General features: G+C 54.8%; 6 protein-coding genes across 6 annotated transcripts; 4 read left to right on the top strand and 2 right to left on the bottom strand.

The window, feature by feature from the left end:
• Positions 1-4,297: 4,297 nt before the first annotated feature.
• PG985_015191 (uncharacterized protein) lies at positions 4,298-5,194 on the bottom strand (the record flags this gene model as incomplete). Its single annotated transcript, XM_066834957.1, has 1 exon — positions 4,298-5,194. One exon carries the CDS (start codon positions 5,192-5,194, stop codon positions 4,298-4,300), a length of 897 nt encoding a protein of 298 aa, XP_066676160.1.
• Positions 5,195-7,597: 2,403 nt separating this feature from the next.
• PG985_015190 (uncharacterized protein) lies at positions 7,598-9,082 on the top strand (the record flags this gene model as incomplete). Its single annotated transcript, XM_066834956.1, has 4 exons — positions 7,598-7,815; positions 7,917-8,351; positions 8,546-8,917; positions 9,001-9,082. 4 exons carry the CDS (start codon positions 7,598-7,600, stop codon positions 9,080-9,082), a joined length of 1,107 nt encoding a protein of 368 aa, XP_066676159.1.
• Positions 9,083-9,856: 774 nt separating this feature from the next.
• On the top strand, positions 9,857-11,734 carry PG985_015189 (Eukaryotic translation initiation factor 3 subunit D; the record flags this gene model as incomplete). Its single annotated transcript, XM_066834955.1, has 3 exons — positions 9,857-10,058; positions 10,157-11,384; positions 11,449-11,734. 3 exons carry the CDS (start codon positions 9,857-9,859, stop codon positions 11,732-11,734), a joined length of 1,716 nt encoding a protein of 571 aa, XP_066676158.1.
• Positions 11,735-12,425: 691 nt separating this feature from the next.
• Positions 12,426-13,458, top strand: PG985_015188 (ribulose-phosphate 3-epimerase; the record flags this gene model as incomplete). Its single annotated transcript, XM_066834954.1, has 3 exons — positions 12,426-12,541; positions 12,740-13,112; positions 13,195-13,458. The coding sequence occupies 3 exons, from the start codon at positions 12,426-12,428 to the stop codon at positions 13,456-13,458; spliced, it is 753 nt and encodes a 250-aa protein (XP_066676157.1).
• A 513-nt stretch (positions 13,459-13,971) lies between these two features.
• Positions 13,972-16,007, bottom strand: PG985_015187 (Oxoglutarate and iron-dependent oxygenase degradation C-term-domain-containing protein; the record flags this gene model as incomplete). Its single annotated transcript, XM_066834953.1, has 2 exons — positions 13,972-15,836; positions 15,938-16,007. The coding sequence occupies 2 exons, from the start codon at positions 16,005-16,007 to the stop codon at positions 13,972-13,974; spliced, it is 1,935 nt and encodes a 644-aa protein (XP_066676156.1).
• Positions 16,008-16,924: 917 nt separating this feature from the next.
• On the top strand, positions 16,925-18,302 carry PG985_015186 (cysteine desulfurase protein; the record flags this gene model as incomplete). Its single annotated transcript, XM_066834952.1, has 3 exons — positions 16,925-17,177; positions 17,241-18,149; positions 18,250-18,302. 3 exons carry the CDS (start codon positions 16,925-16,927, stop codon positions 18,300-18,302), a joined length of 1,215 nt encoding a protein of 404 aa, XP_066676155.1.
• Positions 18,303-18,390: the final 88 nt, after the last annotated feature.

Genomic DNA, 18,390 nt, shown 5'->3' with positions numbered 1-18,390 from the left:
GCGGAATTGAGCAACGGGACGCCAAAGGGACGCTCTCTCGGCTATGCTATGTGCAAAGATGCAGGAACTAGTAGTAGGCAAAGATGGGCAGACAAAAGTACAGACAGTTACAGTAGAATGGCAGCGGTAGGTAGGGTAAGATTGGTGATCAATGCCTCGACTTTGGAACGAGCATATGGAGAGAGTTGGGAACAGTCTGATCGCAGGAGATGGCCAAAGGTTAAAAAGAAAATGTAGAAACTTTGCTCTGCATCCCGCGTGTCTGGTGGTGCTTTTGGTGTCTGTTTGGTGTTTTCCAGTCTCCCGTCTTTCCCTTGCTGCTTTGCTTTCCACCTACCGTACCTATGCTTTCCAATAAGGCCTGTCCGTCCTGCCATCCATGCCTGGCGCTGCTCTGAACAACCCCCCCTGCTAGGCATGCTACTGTTGCTGCTATGGTCCATGGTCGTCCCCACCAAAGAATCCCTGGTCCCAGTCTAATAAGTAGTGGCTACTGATTGGGCTATTAGTGATCGGCTTTCTGGCTCGTCTTTCACGCAGCAGTTGCAGCTCCACACGACACACACTCTCTCACACGCTCGCATCCACGCGGGCTCACAACCGTCGCCCGTTATCGATCAAGGATTCTGTTTACCAACTTCTACATGCGCCCGTCAATTGCCTGCCTCCTGAGTGGCAGGTGTAAGCTTACCTCGAGGAGACCTAACTGCATAGGATGACCACAAATGTTTCTAATGCACTCTAACCCACTCCCGCCATGAAACACGACCCCAATTGCTGCCGACGTGCATCAAAGACCACTGAGACCTGAAATCATGTGGTGAGCAGCAGTGGTGCAGCCCGTTCAGTAACGTGAAGAGCTACCTGACCTGCCTTCTTACGTATTCGTAGGTGCTAAAAAGGGCCAACTCCACAAGTGAGCATGTGTGATGCAAACCGCGCCGAATCCCCACCCTCTGGCGGCTTCTCATCTCTACTGGGAGGTATGTAGGCAGTAGGCCTAGCTAGATCAATTGGCATATCATACAGTACAGTTAAGACGAGCAGGGCAGCCCCTACCCAGACGGGCCGTAGCTGTTGGGGCGCTGTGCGCTGCTGAGTGCTAGGCGATATTGACGGGCAACCCAAAGTGGGCTTGCTTCGTGTTAGGTCGTGAGCGCACTGCTCATCCTGCTGCTCAATAATATGCTTGAGCTTCCTCTGATATAGTTGTTGATGGAGGGATGCCTGACTCAACGAAGATATGCCATTTCATCGCCCGGAGTAACCAGCTTTTATCCCGCCTAGCCTGATCTCATCCCTGATTGGGCCCGGCGAAAGAAAAGGAATGCGAAAGTATGTTCAATTGGCATACCAGGCACACATGGCAGTTGATAGCTTCACATGTGATTCTGTGTCTCGAACCTCAAAACTTTAGGATACAGTAGGCGGGTTATGACCTGTCAGATTATCCCGTCTGTTGCTGCTGCCCGTCCCTTGTGTCGAAGCTGGACGTCTATAAATGATCATCGATGTACCTACATGTAAGCTTCCCAGTGCTGTGTTTTACCTCCTGCCAGCGAGAGCCTGGTGCGGGCCTGCCTACATACATATGTACATACATACACAATTCCTGCTTGGCTCTTGGGCCACACACCACTTGCAATAGTAATAAGGTAGGATTGGAGCAGTTGGCCTAGTGCAAAGCTAGGTCTTTATGCGCAACCAGGAATTGCGATGGATGGATTTGCGAATGCGTACGTTAGTTAATGTTAACATGGCGGCCGCTAACGTTATAGTCCTTCCACGTGATCGTGGAAAGATCGTGGAAAGAAAGGCTGCTGGACGCGAGAGAGGGGGGAAACGGTTGTGGCAGGGGGGCTGGCCCAATGGGAACCCCGTCCAGATTCCCCCATCCACTTTGACGCGCTGGTGGGGCTATTTGTTTATGGTGTACAGTAAGTTGGTTGCTGCTCAGAAAATTTGCGGCCATGGAAATGTGATGGATGCGGTTGCAGGACATTGAAATCTGAGGATCGATGTAAGATATAGGTAGGCATGGGTCTGCTCGTTTATTGTTGCTACATACGACACATCTACATGTGCCTACCTGTCTAGTAGTATTTGACCAATCTGCTACCGCGACAAGTCGCCTCGCCTCCAACCTCCCATCCCACATCTCTTTCTCCATCGACATCTGGGATGGAAAGCGAATGTATGGGGAACAGCTCGTGAATGAGGAGAGACTGGACTGGGTGTAGGGTCGGAAGAGCCGGTGAAGTGGGCGCGACAGCAGGATTGGACCAGTCCAGTGACATGTCGCACTCCCCCACTGAAGGTTGTTTCTCCCTACTGCTACCGGTACCAACGAGCCAACTACCTCCCTTCACAACCAAGATTGTCTAGGCCAAGTATAAGAGCGTGCCCCCATCAGGGGAGGCGAAGAAGCACAGGAGGGTTTCCTACGTGGCAGCCCGTCGTGGGTCAGATCTCCAACTTTCCAAGGTGTGACCTGACTCTGGGTTGCTGGTGGAATTGCCGATGCTGCAGCTGCTTGGCAAGGGTGCCCGTTGCATCGATGGGAGACGCCGTACACTAACCAGAGTCGTTCCCATGCCAATCTGTTGTTGTGAATATAATACGTCTTGTATAGGCACACACACACACACACTCACTCACTCACTCACCAACTGCATCCAGTGTAGCATATACGTCAGCTAGAAGCAGAAGAGAGAAAGAAAAGATTATAAAAAAAGAAAGTGGCTTATATTCTTAACTTGGTGACCTAGGCGACGTAGGACTTAAATTGAACCGAGCTGATGATCGGGTTTCATCTCATCCATTGTTCGTCGGCCAAAAATACCATCCATAACTGTCGTACATGTGTCTAGCCTACAAGTACTGCCTGCCTATAAATACACGTACCAAATAGATGACATTGCAGCGACACAACAGCCGCGCTCGTTGAACAAGACGGTTTCGAGCCGTTGCGCCAACCCACCATTGGCCGCCCACTAGCCAGTCTTTAGGGTGTGACACGATTTCCAAATGGTTTCCGTCAGATGCAGAAGCTATTTTTCAGATTCGCCTGTTTCTCCGGGCTTGTTCCACATATATTTAGTATATCGAGCCGACGAGTGCGCACCAATCATCGGCGAACAAGCCTCGTCGTCGTACTTGCGTAGGCATTTCGAGTCCATCTGGCGACGATGGCAATGTACAGAACACTTGTCCGAGCAACGGCGATTTGCTTACCCATACCCTTATGGACATTACGCACCCTACCAGTCATGCATGACCTGGTGAGCTGGAGATAGTACGATAAGCAACAGATCATGTAACCTTCGGAACCCCTGTACGAGTAAGAGATGGCCTGGTTGCATATCACAAGTGCTGTATCAAGCAGCCGAGGGAGTTGCCGCGCAACGACTCCGGCCGTTGTGGCCCGCCAACGAAAATGCTGGCTTCCATCCTACGAGGCCCCAAGTGAACTTTATCAATAGACACGCAGCTGGAATCTCGCCTTGCATTAGTGATGGCTGCACATGATGTATTTGCTGCCGTATCCTGGACACCGCCAGCCAATCCCTGCGCTGGACGTTGCCCCTCGCATCCCGAGGCTTTGCATGGGCAACCGACCAATAAACAAACCCAAGCACACGCGCACACACACACGGAGCGAACTCTTTGTCGGCCGGGGCTGCAGCCGGTCTGACGGTAAGATAAATTACTGACCCTCCATCTGGAGTGTTTCGAAACGACCCTGAGATTAATCTATGTAGTAGGCGCAAGAAGAATGAATGGGCGAGTCGGTAGGTAATGGCACAATCATCTTAAGAGGCCCCGGGGATCAAGTGTATAAGGAGCCATGACGAAGGGTGTTACTATGTGGAATGCACCATGCAGGCGTCGAACGATGCCTCCCTCAGCAGTCGTAGGCCATCGTTTGATAGTGAGACCACTTTCCCCGTGCAGCCAGGGCTCTGCCGGAGCACCAGCCAATCGCAACTGTATGCGGGAGACCAGACAGATAGATGCACCTCTTCACCCGCTGCGTACATTGCCTGGGTCTTCGATGCGCAAACTAGTTACACAGCGCATGACTTCCCTGGAAGAACGGGTTCCAACAGGAAGCTAGCTCTCCACGGCGTCATGCGGCAGACCTGGCCGGAAAATATCTTGAGTTCAGGCAAACCAGCTTGCCAATGCCGGACGATACGTGATACTAATCTGCACCCGAGCTAGTTGCACCGAAGCCTCGGGAAGTCTTTGGTCGGGGAGCAGTCTTTGTTCAGAGACGCGATGCGATGCCCATGGTTCATTTAGACCACTCGACTCGTTGCTGTTCTAACCAAATGCCCTTCTCGATCCACCGTTGCTCTATCCATTTAACCAGTTCTTCGTCGGTATGGGGTAGCTCCTCGAGTGGGAATCGTCGTGCGTGGACTGCAAACTTATAACCGTCCCCGTCGGAGATCCTGGGGAGGCTCAAAGTTTCCCATATGTTGGGGGCCTCGTGGAATTCGCCTCCGCGTTGATAGGCAATCGTAAGATCATACACTGCTTTGACGTGCGGCGCCTTTCTCAGATGCTGGACAGTGGTGACGAACCCCTTTGTTCGGGGATACAGGAGATGCTGAGGCAAAGGCCGGTCGTTCTCTTCGCACCAGATCTTCGCCTCGGCATATTTTTGTTTCGTGAACCGGGTAGCCTCGCTGAAGCTGACGAGCCACGTTGGCCACTTTCTCCCGACGATGCCGCCGAAGACTCGGCCGAGTTCTCCCTGGTCCTTCATCCAATTTCTGGACACCATTGGCATCCCCATGGCCCATATCCCCCAGCCCAGGAACGGCACCACGCGGAGTTGGATCTTGGCAAACCAACGGCACCTGCTGAGCATCTCCGCTTCCATTGCCAGCTTTTGGATCATGTAAAAGTCGGTCCAGGACACATGATTGCATATCACAATGGCAGATTCGCCGCTGGGCAAACGGTCGCCCGAAACAGTGATCTTTGCGCCATTGATGCTCTCGAAGATATCTTGGACCCAGGCCCACACGGAATAGGCGATACGGGACGACAGTTCATAGACGAAGTCCGGCGCGAACGCTTTGACGGGCAAAAGCAGGCAGAGAACCAGGTCTGCCACACCCAGGTAAAGGACCCACGGGAGCACAATGAGGACGCCTCTCAGGTGCGAGAGCAACCCTCCCATACTCGCGGTCATCTGGGGGAAGTATATATGTCGAACTGTCGCTGGGCTTCTGGCAAAAGATGAGTGAACGAGGGCCAGGAGGAAACCTTGAATGACTCCTGGCAGTGCGTGTTACTCGTAGGATGACAGATGAGCCCAGAGGGAGAAAGAGAGGTCCGTCGATGGACAGCAGCAGTCCCGGCCCCGCTTCAGACAAGTATGTATCAGACAGTCTGAGCTGATGCCCGTGAGTTTACTAGCCTGCAAACCCACACCCACCGAGCAGAGTGGCCGGGCCTCGGAACTGTGTTGGGCTGTTAGCTCCAGGCCAAAACCGAAGGGTTCTCGCTGCAGAGGGAGTGCCACTGCCACTGCCACTGCCACTGGGGTTGCTCTAAGGAGTATCGTTGTCTGCAAGCTTTTGGCTCCTGTCAACTAACGGATGAAAAACCGGACATGCAGGCTACAGCAGTTATCTCGAGTTGACAGTCATCTGTCAGCGACACTCCCGTGATAGACAGTCAGTCGCACCTGGGTTAGCGTGTTTTGCATCAGGGTAGGTGGGCTCCACTCACGGGCCGTACATTCACGTTTTTGTTAGGGCACGTAATTCGAGATAACCCGACAGGAGTTGCAGCAGTGAACACATCTCCATTCATCCAAGACGTAGGTGGAAAGGCAAGAGGCAGGCCTGCAGCTGTGACTGAATCATGTGCGGCATTTGGACTTTGCGCTCTGCTGCTTCGGCTCTGCATGAGCCCCATCCCACTTGATTGCCGTGGGGATGCCGTGGTGCTTGGCGGTTGCTTGTGTGTCTTGAAACCACATGGGGGTTCTGAAACGCCTTCTTAATCCTATCACCGTCGTCCGTCCTTCTTTGAACGACTACCGTAACACAACAACTCGATTGCAGTCAACGATGATGGCGACGGCGATGGACTATATGTAACATGTTTTTTACTAAGGTTATATACTGTCCGTACCAGCGCCAACAAAGTCGCACAGCATGACACACATTACCACTAAGATTAGGATTCAGCTATCCAATGGATGCCTGGCCGGCTTCAACAACAGAACAAATAATACGACTCTATTTCCCGGTGGCTGACCTAGTACCGGAAGGTATTTTCCCCAAAATTTCCTATCCCAGACAAGATAGCAAATAGAGCCATGGCCTTGGCATAGTAAGCGAGGCTATGTCGAGCTACAAATACTTGCACACGAATTTGCAAGCCACCACTTGATAACTCTGACATAATCCGTTCGTTCCGCTGCGCTGCCGAACGAGTTGATGCAGAGTTCTCAGAGGTTAACTTCGAACGCTATCTAATAGGCGATGCCGCAATGAGTGCATGGACAGACTTGAAACCCCTGCTCTCGTTCCGGGCGGAACTCTCTGGTGTAAGTGTAAAGGGCCGGGAAGGGCAATTGATGCTTCAATCCAGTCTAATGTCTACCTACATACCTGATAAGACCATCAGTGCTTGCTTACCTACATGTAACTTACCTTATACCTACCCCTCTCATGTCGGGCTGCGCCTTTGGCTGTCGTAAGGCCAGTCAGTTATTACTGGAGATATACCTACTACTAGTATGGCTGTGTGCATCATCTTTGCGTGTCTCTTACCTCTCCTCTCCTGCGCATAAATAAAGTCGGATGCCTTGCCCAACGGGCATGGCCTATTTGGGCCTAATTGGACCTACTTTGCGTGTTCTCTCTACCTGACTACATACATAAGCCTGTAGGTGTCTGTCGGGATTTGCTCGCCCCCCCCCCCAAGCCACACTAACTTGCCATCGCCGTAGCGCTAAACAGGCGCCGACACACGATCTGGCGCGTGAAGAAGCATCGATTATTCCGTGTACCTTGGCCTCCGACACGGAAGGCGGAGATCCCTTCTCCCCCAAACATCGCATCTACTGCAATTGCTGGCAGCGCCAAGCGACCCGACGAGGATCTCAACACTGGTTGAAACAGCAACTTCCTTGTGGCAGAGCTTGGTCGGGAGATCCCCTGCTACCTCTCCTCACCGGCCCCAGAACAAATCATTCCGGGTGAGCTGGGGGGCCTTCTCCAGGTTCGCTGATCGGGAGTTCAGGTGCGTGATACATTTACTTCCCCCTTCGCCGCCTCCACCCTGCCCGACTTTTGGGGTTACCCTCCATCTATTCTTTTTTCGGATGGCATGCCGAGCAATTCAATTGAGCGGGCCTTGAAATACCCAAGATCCATCTCGAAGCCAGGCTGCTTCCTCTCTTGCGGTTGTGCCGCGGCACCCTTTGCATCACCCAACTTGCAATATGGCGAGGGTGACGACTGACTTTGGGACTATAGCGGGAAGCTATCCATCGCCCCCGACCTATTATAGCTCCCCGAACCGGCGCAAACCGTCGTTGGGTTCTCTGTACGAGCAAACACAATCCATGTCGTCCTCATCGTCGCCCCAGGCGCAGTCGGGCAGTCATGGTCACGGCAACAGTCAGGACAAGAGCCCGCTATCCTCATTGAATTTGGGCTTTCTAAAGACACTGTCGGAGAAGCGGACGACGAGGGACGGCCAACCTGCGAAGCGCCGAGGGCCGAAGCCGGACAGCAAGCCCGCGCTTACCCGGCGGCAAGAATTGAACAGACAGGCTCAAAGGTAGGTATTTTCATGATATGCACATGACTGAAATCTTGTGTGCCTGGATCCTATATCTGGTTACTATTAGTGGGGTCCTATACTGACAACCAGAGCTGCAGAACACATCGGGAGCGGAAAGAACTATACATCAAAGCGCTTGAGGACGAGGTATTACGACTGAAGGAGATTTACTCCAACGTGTCGCAGGATAAAGACAAGTTGGCCGAGGAGAACAAGCAGCTCAAGGGCCTCCTGAACCAGAACGGCATTCCCATGGCCTCGCCTGGCCGCATGGACGACGTGATCAGCAACCCGAGCCTCGGCTACACGTCAAGTGCCAGTGTTTCCGGTGGCAGCTATGCGCCCGGGTCCGCAACGACGTACACCCCGCCGTTGACGTCGCAGTCCATCCCACTGTCGGCGTCGTCGCAAGGCATGCCGCACTTTCAGCAACAGCTTTCGCAGCACGGCCGGAGTACGAGCCAGCATCCTTCCCACCACCACCAGCACGGCCGCGTTGATTACGAGCAAGTTGGCGTAGATTTCGTTTTAACGTACGAGAGCCCCGTTGACCCCTCGAAGGCATATATGTCACCGCCCCCTCAGTGACGGGGGTAACCCCTGAAAGCACCCTCCCCCCTTGCGCTGCGCCCTCTCCGTGCCAAATGGTGAGAGCGAGATGAAACCGCCCTCGCATTGCTGGGTCTTGATCAGTGTAGCTAATTGCAGCGTTGGGGACGTGTTGTAGTCTCGAGAGGCCGTGTATGGACCACATGCCCTACCTGGTAGACCGCGCCCGGGACGGCACGGGCGAGCCCTGTGGCCACACGCTCATGGCCAGCTGCCCGCCCGAACCGGTCGACAAGCTGACCAACGAGATTCCATTCGGGTACAGTCACACTCGCTCAGAAGAGGGCAAGTCGGGGCAGCGCACGTGGGAACTCTCCAAGGGCGACCTGGCGACCCTGCTGGATCTGAGTCAAAAACTCGACCTGGACGGCGAGATCACACCTGTCATGGCCTGGGGCATGATTCTGGCGCATCCCAGGCTGTCGGAGATAAGACCCGAAGAGTTTCGCAAGCTGGCGGACGAGCTTAAGGGCAAGGTCCGGTGCTACGGGTAGGCTCACACATCCCATTCCCCGCCCCCGCGTCTCTTGAATCTTGTCAGTAGACGCAACTGACCACCATCTTACACCACAGGTTCGGAGCAGTTATGGAAGAGTTCGAGGTCCGAGATGCGCTCAACGGGGTGCTGAGCACCAAGCCGGAGTATGTCTACTGATTTTTTTGACCTTCAAATGAATTTCGAAGCGTGTGAGTACCCGTCGTGAGCAACAGTCTACTGTTATCAATGTCAATTGGAGTCGTTGTACCTGTAATCTAACTGGTACACGGGCTATTTATCTGGCTGGTTGATATTTGGATCGATTTGATGTCATGATACAAATATAATATATGAAATTATATGCCATAGTCGCACAGCTCAAAGAAAGCATCAAGTGTAAGATTTGAAGGAGACCAGACCTGCTTGCTATCTTCAATGATAAGTATGTACTTACAGATAGGTACTGCAAACATAACTATTACCACGCTCTCTAAGCCCCCCAAAATGACGCATAAGAATCAATTGAGTCCTGCGTATTTCTTGGGAAGTGTTTTTGCGTAAGGAATTCTCGTCACCAAGCATGCTGATGCCTCAAAGTAGGTACATAGGTAGGTAGGTACAGATTGAATGCAGGGCGCTATGGTATGTACCTACATCAAGTACCTACTGCCATGTGCCCCACCAAGGCGCACCGTCTCGCCGAGTGCTGAGTCGTCCTCCCCCTCCTGCCTCCCTCCCACTTGCACTCACCCCACCAAAATTGAAAGTGCGAAATTCAAGGCGCCCGCAACATTTTCTCTGGGTCAAACCACCCGATCGACCGCACTCCAAGACACGACGGCCGGAAACAGGTAGAACCCTTCACAACCACTACACGACGTGAAGGAAAACAGCCCGACTGAGCTGTCTGTTATTTTTTTTTCTCATTTCTACGCAACTGAGATTCCTAAAATGACATCCTCTCTGGCCGACTTGATCGCGGCCCTTCCCGCCGAGGATGGATGGGGCCCGCCTGCCGTCACAGAGACGACTCTGAACGGCGTTCCGTACGCTCCCTTCTCCAAGGGCGACAAGCTGGGTCGCATGGCCGATTGGACAACCGACAGCAAGAGCGAGCGTGGCGGACGCCAGCAGTACAACAGGAATTACAGAGGTATGCCCAAACCCGTCGATATCTTATCAAGACGCACACAGGCAAAAATTGCCCGACTGCTGGCAATTAACCAATTACTGACACCCCCTCCGCATCAGACCAGCAGATTTACGGTGCTGGAACCGCCGCTATCTTCACTGCCCCGGTTACAGAGGCCGACGAGGCATCCTTCTCCGTCGTCAGCAGAGAGCCGACCAAGACCCGATACGGCCGTGGCGCCATCTTCACACGAGGTGGCCGTGGAGCGCGTGGCGCTCAGCAGGGTGCTAGGGGCGGCCGTGGCGGTCCTATGGGGCGCGGTGGCCGAGGCGGCCAAGGAGGCTACGACAACTACAGCAACCGTGGCCGGGGCAACGCCAGTAGGGGTGGTAGACGCTTTGGCTGGAAGGACTACGACAAGCCCCAGCGAAACCGAGATGCTAGCATCAACATCAAGGCAGACTGGCAGCTGTTGGAAGAGATCGACTTCAATCGACTTGCCAAGCTCAACCTCGACGCCGATGAGGGTGAGGATGTTGACAGCTACGGTTTCCTCCATTACTACGACCGGTCTTTCGACAAGGCCCCCGTCAAGGCTACCGAGAGAAGACTTACTGCTCTCGACCGTGCCACATACAATGTTACGACTTCCTCGGATCCCGTCATCCAGGAGCTCGCCGAGAAGGACGAGGCTACTATTTTCGCTACCGACAGCATTCTGTCCATGCTGATGTGCTCGCCTCGCTCCGTCTACCCCTGGGACATCGTCGTTGTACGACAGGGCAACAAGATCTTCCTGGACAAGCGTGACAGCGCCGCTCTGGACATGGTGACGGTCAACGAGAACGCCGCCGATGCCCCTCTCGAGGAGGGCAGCAAGGAGGGCATCAACCACCCTATCGCTCTCGCCGAGGAGGCCACCTACATCAACCACAACTTTGCCAACCAAGTTGTGCTGGAGAACGAGTCGCAGCGTGTAGATATGCCGCACGAGAACCCCTTCTACAATGCGTCGGAAGAGACGGAGCCCCCGGCCAGCAAGACCTACAAGTACCGCAAGTTCGACCTCTCCCTCAACGAGGAGGAGCCGATGTACCTTGTTGTGCGCACTGAGCTGGATGCTGTGCAAAAGAACGCCATCAGCGGGGAGGATCAGTATGTGACGGTCAAGGCGCTCAACGAGTTCGACAACAAGGCCCAAGGTAGTGGCGGCGCTCTGGACTGGAGAAGCAAGCTGGCTACCCAGCGCGGTGCCGTTGTGGCCACCGAGATGAAGAACAACAGCGTCAAGCTCGCCCGATGGACGGTGCAGAGCATCCTGGCCAAGGCTGACGTGATGAAGATTGGGTAAGTATCATTCCTTCGATGGATTGTTTCTCTCTATGTGCAGATTTGCTGACCAGGCACACAGATTCGTGTCCCGTGCCAGCCCCAAGGTCAACGACAAGCACGTGATTCTGGGAGTTATTGGCTGGAAGCCCCGCGACTTCGCCAACCAGATGAACTTGTCGCTGTCCAACGGTTGGGGCATCGTCCGCACCATTGCGGACATGTGCCTCAAGCGCGAGGAGGGCAAGTTTGTGCTTGTCAAGGACCCCAACAAGTCGATCCTGCGCCTCTACGAGGTTCCGGCTGGAAGCTTTGATGATGACGACGAGGTCGAGGAGGTCGCTGAGGCTGCCGATGCTGAAGAGTAGATATAATAGTCCTCTGATAGCAGGGAGGAGAATCATCCAATCGGCGGTTGTATAACAGCACGAGGTTTATGGCATGGCAAGCAAAAAGCACAGGTAGTCTTATTTCCAGGAAGAGATGAAGAGATGAAGAAGTATTGAATAACTTGGACTGGACCCCTACATGGTGATTTGAGTAGCCAGGCCCTCGCGCCAAATATATCATTGAAGTTTCTACATAACGCAAGCCTCTCCCGGACAGGCCTTCCTGGTCCTTTCTACCTAGAACAGACATGTCGAGGGTGAGCGCTCTGGTGCGTGCTAAGGCGATTCGTATACGTCTAGCAGCCATTCGTATCGCTAATATTGCAGTCAAATTCTCCAAGGCTGAGGGAGGCCTCGGTATCGCAAGCCGAACTGTCGCTTCTTGATGCAGGTGTCGTGCCTCTGCGCAGGGCAGCGAGTAAGAGTGGTACGATCCATCCCGTTAAAAAAAAAACAAAAACAAAAACATGTGCTCCGAAGCTCCGAATGCAGCCCCACGGAACCCCACCATGACGAAGCGCAAAGCTGCCCCGCGATCCTACATCGTTCGGTGTTTCAACAGCACATTGGGATTTTACTCAAGTTTACGGGCTATCTCTTGTCCTTTGGCCTCTCCATCCATCATTTCACCAATAACCTGCATAGGAAGTCGTCGTGAAATACCGCAACCATGGCTCCCAAGGCAATCATAGCTCCCTCCATCCTCTCGGCTGACTTTGCTCAGCTGGGCGCCGATTGCGTGAGGACCATGGAACAGGGCGCCGATTGGCTGCACGTAGACATCATGTAAGTATAGCAGAGGGTGTTTTCGAGGTCGGGCTTGGTCCCGGGGATCATCTACATACATGTAGTTTGTTTGCTGGCTAGATATCCGATACTACTTACTACCTTCTGCTGCCCACTCGCGACGTCTTCTCCACGCCGTCCGTTGATCTGCGTGGCCCTCCCTCGTTCGTTGGCTGACCATGCGAATCCAACCGCTAGGGACGGCCACTTCGTGCCCAATATCACCTTCGGCGCGCCCGTCGTGGCCAAGGTCCGCAAGCACGTCGAGCCCCCGAGCGCCAAGTACGGCCGCGGCACCTTCGACTGCCACATGATGATCGCCGAGCCCAAGAAGTGGGTCAAGGAGTTCCAGAAGGCCGGCTGCGACCTCTACTGCTTCCACTACGAGGCCGCCTTCTCCTCCGCCGCCGAGAGCCCCGAGGGCCACTCGGACGCCAAGACCAGCCCCAAGGAGCTCATCCGCTACATCCACGACTGCGGCCTGCTCGCCGGCATCGCCCTCAAGCCCGCGACGGGTGTCGACGTCCTCAACGAGATCCTCGAGAGCCCCGACGAGAAGGAGAGGCCCGATGTAAGAAAGCATCTCCCCGATGGCACATGAGAGAGAGAGAGAGAGAAAGAAACACACAGCTAATGCGAAACACCCGATGTAGATGGTCCTGATCATGACGGTCGAGCCGGGCTTCGGCGGACAAAAGTTCATGGCGTCGGAGCTGCCCAAGGTTCAGGCCCTGCGCGAGAAGTACCCGAACCTCAACATCGAGGTCGACGGTGGGCTGGGACCCGGCACCATCGACCAGGCCGCCGACGCGGGCGCCAACGTCATCGTGGCCGGCAGCGCCGTCTTCGGCGCCAAGGACCCCTCCGAGGTCATCTCGGTGCTGCGCGACACCGTCAACAAGCGGTCGGGTGCTTGACTGGGTGGCGGTCTCGAGAATCTGTAGCCGGGAGGAACCCCCTAATCCAGTGAACTTGTTGAAGTGTATATACCTCCTCAAGAGTAACTTAGGTACACTGACTGGGTATGGACATGGATGGCGGAGTGAGTAAATCAAAAATAGAACAAAACATTGGTGGCTGTGATTGACAAGCGTTTGTGTGGTTGAGACGTATGCAGAATCATGAGATGACGAGCAACGGTGTGTGGATCAAAACGCAGCACGCAAAGGCATAAAGCTTCGACGACAGGGTCGGTCGAAAAATGTACGAGCTGCCCCTATCTAGCTCTGACCTGGGACATTGGGAGGTCAAATAGGGGTAGCTCGTATATTTCAGGGGTGGACCTCATATCAGAACAACACCAGCGCGGAATTGACATATATCGTGCGCGATTTACTTTTCATTATTGTCGTCATTCCTCAAACCTCATCCCGGCTATGGAACAGGACGTCTGAAGGGTTTTGCTCCATGTGAGCGAAAGCCGACATAATTTACTCTGAGAACCCGTTCCACTCCTCCTCGCTGTCATCCGCCTCCTTTTTGTCTTCATCATCGTCTTCTTCTTCATCATCTTCGTCGTCATCCTGCTCCTCAATATCCAAAGTTCCCGAGATATCCCAGCGATCGCCGGGCGCCTTGCGGCTCACATACTTGACGAACTTGAGGGTGCCGCTGTCGCGCAGCACGATGGTCATCTTGTTCCAGGACGCCGCCTGGAAGAACAGGATGTTGTCGTCATCGCCGCTCGACTTGTAGACGGCGGCGTCCTCGGCGCTGTCGTCGTCGCCGGCCATGTAGACCTCGTGGCCGCCAACCTCCTCTACTTGCTCGGGCTCTTCCTCCTCCTTGCCCTTCTTCTTGTCCTTGCCCTTGGACTTTCCTTTGGACTTGGGAGGGGCTTCGGCCTCCTCCTCCTCCTCTTCGTCGTCCGCCTCGTCGCCCCAGCCTTTGGTCGGGGTGATGCCCAGGTTGATCTCCAGGCGAGGCTTACCCTCGTGGCCTGTAGCTAGGGTATAATCCTTGCCGCGTCGGAACCGCCGGGCCATGAAGTCGTGGTTCTCGATGGTGCTGCTGGTCGCCATCTGGAGCCAACGGCGGAATTGCGGGCTGGGGAGGAAGTCGTCGAGCAATTCCTGCAGCGGGGACTTCTCCTTGGGCGCCTTCTTGTTGCCCTTTGAGGATGACTTTGAGGGATGCAGGTAGAGGAAGCGGTGCTTGTGAGGAGGTTTGGCAACCTTCCACTGGCCCTTCTCGATCTCCGAGCTGTCTTCGGGCAACGCCTCCTTCTCTGCTGCGGTGACGTATTCATGTAAACGGGCGCCAAACTTCTTGCCAAGAATGTCGCCCAGCGTGATGCTAGATTCTTCGTCAAACTGTTCCTGGACTTGTTCGAGGGTGTCTGGAGTGAGGTATGTCGGCGCCATGTATTTGAGGAGGAACTCGAGATCTTCCTCGCTGAACTCGTCAGACGAGTCTGTTTGCTTGATAGTGACGGGTTGCGCCCGCGGTGTGTCGTACTGGTCTGGGTTGCCCTGGAGCTGCATCAAGCTGCTGTTCGCCGCCGCCTTCTCCTCGGCGCCCTTGACGTAACCGTCCTCGCCGGGCTGCGGGATGTGGAACCAGCCACTGATGGCCATGCGGACGCGGCCGCCCTGCTTCTTAAGCTGCTTGGCGTTCTCGGTGTGGTAGACCTCCTCGACGTCGTGGAAACTCTCGCCCGGCTGGACGGCGAAGAAGCTGAGCTGGTTCCAGGCAGGGGGGATGACCTTGGTCACATCGGCCGCCGGCGTTTTTGCCGTCTGGCCGTCCTTTCCTTCTCGGTCGATGACGGGGAAGAGGCGCAATGCGCCGCCCCATTCCGGCTTCCACGGAATGTCGGGATCCACAAGGTATAGAATGAAGCTGACCTTCCTGCTGCCGATGACGTCGTCGTGGCAGAGCAGGAAAGAGCCCGGGGTGTAGACGTTGATGGCCAGATCCGTCTTCTTGCCGCTTAGGGGGCCGCAGTCGGTGATGTGCGACACATAGTCTCGGAACTGCTGCGAGTACATGGCGTCGCGGAGAGCCAGCAGCGAAGGCAGCTTGGACAGAGCTTCATCTTCAAGCCCGTCGAGGTTCGCCAGGTCGCCGGACTGGTGGATCTTGTAGATGTCTGTTTCTTTGGGTGTGAAGGAGACGTTCTCCTTGATTTCGTCGCGCACGGCGCGCAGCAGCTTGTCGTCGACTAGGTCGTGAATGACGGCATGTTTGTAGGGCGACGACTTGGCGTACTCGTCTGTGTACTTCTTGAGGACCTTTTTGTCGAGCAGGCCTTTCCTGAATCTGGCATTGACCTCTTCGGCGCTCAAAGGTTTGGCTGCGGAAGCGTTGTTGGTCAGCTTTGGGCATGTAGGCCAGACCTGCCCTATAGCTCTCTCTATAGGCGGGCGCAATCGGGAGTGGAGAGGTGCGACTTACAAGTCTTGGACTTCTTCTTGGTGGGTTTCTGGACGGCCGCTTGGCCTTGGGCTTCGGCTTTGCGCTTCATGGTGGGAGAAAAGGCCAATTGGTACAGAGGAATTGAGCAGAGCGGCCTTGGACGAGATTGAGGGCAATTGGGTGTTTTTAAAGGCGGTTCTGCTCATACGATTTGCTCGTTCTGAGGGATCGCCTTATCCAAATATTTTTCCCCAATCGAACGATCAAAGTGGCAGAAACCAGTCGCTTTTTCTCACCGCCTGGCGATCACTCACTTGCTCATTCACTCACTCACTCACTCAATGCTTACATACTTCACTTCAATGTCAACCGCCCACGAAGACTCTTGATGGGAGAAGTTCAGTTGAACTACTTATGTACATACCTGCATAGTATTGCATGATGAAGCAACCATTTTGATTGATTTATGGAGTTGATGTATCGATGGCGAGGTCCCCGAAGCGCTTAGCCTTTTCGAATCGGATATTGGAATCACTCAGCAGCCATTGTGTCCCCGGGTGACAATGCTGCATATGGGCGCCTGCCGTGTCATGGGCGGGCTTCATGCATTATGCATCTCAACGCCTGCTGATATGGGAAATGAATATAGCAGGCGGCAATGCGCATGCTGAATCGGTCCACTATGCGATGATGATATCAAGAGACAGCCCCGCCCCTAAGGTTCGGTAGCTAGGCGGGGAAGACAGCATACTCGATGGAGCTACCGACTACCAACTTCCCAATCAGGAAAGCCACTCGATGTCGACCACTTGAAATGGCTCACACACTTGGAGCTCTGCGCCAGTATTAAATCTCCAGTACTAGTCAATCCCATATAGACTCGACTCCCTTGTGGCTGGCTTTCGCTCTCACATACATGCATGCAAATATACACACTCTCTTTCCTTTCCTCTCGCCGTATATATCCCCATATACCATACAGAAGACCGAGACGGTCAAAGGCTGTTTGAAGCTTGGGTAAGCACCATGACCATGGCACAATTCGATGTCACCGCGGCGCGTTCGAAATTCCCGGCTCTCAACCAGGATCAGGTCTACTTTGATAATGCCGGCGGCAGCCAGACGCTGGGGACGGTCGTTGACTCGATATGCCAATACCTGACCAACAACAACGTTCAGCTGGGCGCCACATACCGCGTCGGTAAGCTCGCAACGGCCCGGTATAACGACGGGTTTGCCTCGGCAGCCAAGTACGTGAACGCCCAGGAGGATGAAATCGGTACGTTGCCCCTTTTCTGTACTCTCCGTTGGCAGCACTGATCGAGGCTGTTTCCATACTTAGCCTTTGGTTCCTCGACGACCCAGCTGTACCGGAACCTCTCCTACGCTCTGGAGTTTCAGGAAGGCGACGAGATCGTCATTTCGAGCATCGACCACGAGGCCAACATCGCGCCGTGGGTGGACCTCGCCGCCCGGAACAAGCTGACGCTCAAGTGGTGGACACCGGCCAAATCGACGAACCCCAAGCTGCTCCCGTCGGACCTCGAGGGCCTCCTGACGCCCAAGACGCGCCTCGTGACCTGCACGCACGCCAGCAACATCCTGGGCACCATCACCGACGTCAAGGCCGTCGCCGCCACCGTGCACGCCGCGGTCCCGGGCGCCCTCGTCTGCGTCGACGGGGTCGCCTACGCGCCGCACCGGCCCCTCGACCTGGCCGACCTCGGCGTCGACGTCTACTGCTTCTCGTGGTACAAGGTCTACGGCCCGCACATCTCCATGATGTACGCGCGGCAGGCCACGGCCCAGCAGCCGCACAACATGCGCAGCCTCGGCCACTTCTTCAAGGGCGGCGCCACGCTCGACGAGAAGCTCGGGCTCGCAGGCGCCAGCTATGAGCTGCTCCAGGCCGTGCCTCACGCCGTCGAGTACCTGGGCGGTACCGCGGGCGGTTGGCCCGCCCTCGTGGCCCACGAGCACGCGCTGCAGAAGACGCTGCTCGACTACCTCGCCTCCAAGCCCGACGTCTTCACCGTCATCGGCGAGACGACTGCGGACCCCGCCGCTCGCGTCCCGACCGTCTCGTTCCTCGTCAAGGGCTGGAACGCCCAGGCGCTGGTCGAGACGGTCGAGAAGGCCACCGCCTTCGGGTTCCGGTGGGGCGCCTTCTACTCGAACCGGCTGGCGTACGACCTGCTGGGCTTGGAGCCCGATGGCGTGGTTCGGATCAGCATGGTGCACTACAACACAGGTAAGCCCGCCCGCCCAACCATCGTGTCCTTCCATACTCGCTACTCCCTGAAAAGACCTGGAAAACATAAAGTCATGCTAAACTGCAATGTGTCCTGTAGTGGAAGAAGTCAAAGGCATTATTGCGGCTATAGAAAAGGCCATCTTACAGTGAAACGGCTTGCGGGAGACTTTGATTCTGAAATTTGATAATTCCTTTATTGCGATACAACAAATAATGGTATACCTAACGTTGTCTAGAA

Source organism: Apiospora marii (genome assembly GCF_038362585.1).
Source record: "Apiospora marii strain CBS 49790 chromosome Unknown utg000013l_segment0_segment0, whole genome shotgun sequence".
Taxonomy (NCBI): Eukaryota; Fungi; Ascomycota; class Sordariomycetes; order Amphisphaeriales; family Apiosporaceae; genus Apiospora; species Apiospora marii.
The sequence above is the reverse complement of the archived record's forward strand: the minus strand, read 5'-3'. Positions and strand labels throughout refer to the sequence as shown.